General features: G+C 41.0%; 1 protein-coding gene across 1 annotated transcript in view; it reads left to right on the forward strand.

Moving 5' to 3' along the window:
- LOC138006205 (epidermal growth factor-like protein 6) overlaps positions 1–2,500 on the forward strand; it is a 7,316-nt gene that overhangs the window by 4,710 nt on the left and 106 nt on the right. Inside the window, exons 3-5 of the mRNA XM_068852383.1 lie at positions 349–471; positions 869–991; positions 1,715–2,500. The exon at positions 1,715–2,500 is cut by the window's right edge and continues 106 nt beyond it. Coding sequence (XP_068708484.1) covers positions 349–471; positions 869–991; positions 1,715–2,112 — 644 coding nt within the window. The 3' untranslated portion in view covers positions 2,113–2,500. The remainder of the gene's footprint in view (positions 1–348; positions 472–868; positions 992–1,714) is intronic.

Below are 2,500 nucleotides of genomic sequence, written 5' to 3' on the forward strand. Positions count from 1 at the left end.
CTAATGCGCATGAATAAAATTCATTTAAACAAAGAGAATCACTATTTACAAATTTTGAAAATAGGAAAGTCTTAATGTTCTTTTTAAAAATAGGTACGGAGCTAGATTTACGAATTGAAAAGGGAATACTGTTCCACAACCTCGGCGCGCACACAGAAAATGCTCTGTCCCCATAGGTCTTTCTATTTGACACAGGTTGCACAAGATAGTTCTAGGAGTTCTCTCCGTCCCAAGTATTAAAGCAATTTTGCTTAGTACTTTAATACAATCGCTTGACTCCCGTGGATACAACAGAATTAACGTTATATTTTTTTTTTGCACTGGTGGTCGTCCCTTCCATAAACCTAGATATTGATGAATGCAAAGAGTTTCCCTTCATCTGTGACATCAATGCCGATTGTCAAAATACAGGCGGCTCGTACATCTGCACATGTAAGGCTGGATACACCGGAGATGGGAAAATGTGTACCGGTAAGGACCTGCATTGCATGCTATTCAACAATTATTCACCGAAGTAGAGGAAAATATCCACAGTCACTGAGCTTAGCAGTTGTTTTAATTCTTACCATTGAGCTTCTCGGAGGCGAATACTGATACTTCATTCAACAGAGCTAGCAAACCAGAATAGGTAAAAAGCACCACCTGTGGGGTCTGTGGTGTTTGAAAGCAAGTAATGATGTTTAAATTTCTTGATGAAAGTTGACGTTTTTCTTTCGGGTTTTCTAAAGAGTGGGCATTACACGAAAATACTGATACTACCCGCATAAATTGCGTTCAGAGAAAACTAATTAAAGGATTTCGTTTACAAAGATTTATTTCCAATTAAAAGTAAAACGATATTTTACTTCTTTGTTGACTTTGTTCCCAGATATCGATGAGTGTTCGTCAGCAGAACAAAATTGCAGCAATGTGGCAGTGTGCAACAACACCATTGGTTCATATAACTGCACTTGTAAGGAGGGATATGTTGGAGACCGACGGAACTGCTCAGGCAAGATTTCATTCATAATGCTATTCATTTTGTACGGTTGCAAGAAAATGAATTTTTACCTTGAGAAGTGAGAAGAAACTCCTAAAGCAGACGCTTGATAATGGCTTAGTAATTATCAATCGTGCCTTCCACCTCGGCGGCGCAAGTTCAAACCCCGAAGGTCGTGTGTGAATTTGAGTCGATCTCAGTCTGACTCCGAGGGTTTTTCACCGGGTACTCGGATTTCCCCCCCTCATCAAAATGGACTCTCAGTTAATCAAGCAGACGCTTGATCATGGCTTAGTGATTATCAATCGTGCCTTCCACCTCTGCGGCCCGAGTTCAAACCCCGAAGGTCGTGTGTGAATTTGAGTCGATCTCAGTCTGACTCCGAGGGTTTTTCACCGGGTACTCGGATTTCCCCCCTCATCAAAATGGACTCTCAGTTAATTACATCCAGCTGCAGACAGATACCCTCGGTAGGGATAACCCACTTTGGTATCGTTCCTTTTCATTGAATAGAATGAATAAAGTTGGAAAAAGAAAGAAGAAATAGTTGCGAGGTGCAGGTTAGTCGTAGTTTCTACGATAACTAAGTTACATATGACGATAAGGATGATGTTGTTCTGTTACCGCCACAACAGAAATATAATCCTTCCTTTGGCAATCCCCATTCAGCAATAGCAATACACTGCCATCGTTGATGATTTTGAAGTTACATCGCTCACATTATGTTTTTTTTAGGTTGTCCTAAAGACTGGGCGGTACATGACAAGTATTGTTACAATCTGACGAGTGATCGATTCCCAACACTGGAAGAGGCTCGACGAAAATGCAAAGAAATGTTAGCAGATCTCCCAATAATCAAATCAAAGCAGGAAAACAGCTTTATTGTTAGCTTGATGAGCAACCAGAAAGCTTGGGCCAGGCTTGGTATGAGACGAATTAATAGCCAGTTGCTTTGGTTTGACGGTATATCAGCAGAGAGGTCGAACAAAGCGCGTTATCATGCATGGGGCAGCGGTGAACCAAGTGACGAGGATTGTGCTTACGTTAGCTTGGTACAACACTGGAACAATCACATTTGTGATTACAAGTTCGGTCAAGCTCCTTACGTCCTTTGTCAAAAGGCGCGATTATAAGATGGACGACTAATTTAATTCTTGATTTGCATCCACGTGATGAGACGGCCATGTTGGTGTACAAAACAATAGAAAATGGTTCCACAAGTTTTGCATAATAACAGAGTCGAATTCCCAAAAGGCATTTTAGTGCATTGTTCTGTACACCAACATGGCCACCGCGACGTCAGATGAAAACCATCAATTACACTTTAACGCACACAGCGACTGAATTATCGGGATTTACCTGCACAAGTTCACTAACAACGAACGAGAAATTTCGATACCGTACGAGGCTTTAACGAAGCAGTTGCTTTCTCGGTGTTTTTTGGAATTGCATCATCAATAACTAAATCAATTTTTTCATCTGACAAATCGTCAAACTTTGAGTCAGGCGAAGCCATGGTGT

Source organism: Montipora foliosa, chromosome 6 (assembly GCF_036669935.1).
Source record: "Montipora foliosa isolate CH-2021 chromosome 6, ASM3666993v2, whole genome shotgun sequence".
NCBI classification, from domain to species: Eukaryota; Metazoa; Cnidaria; class Anthozoa; order Scleractinia; family Acroporidae; genus Montipora; species Montipora foliosa.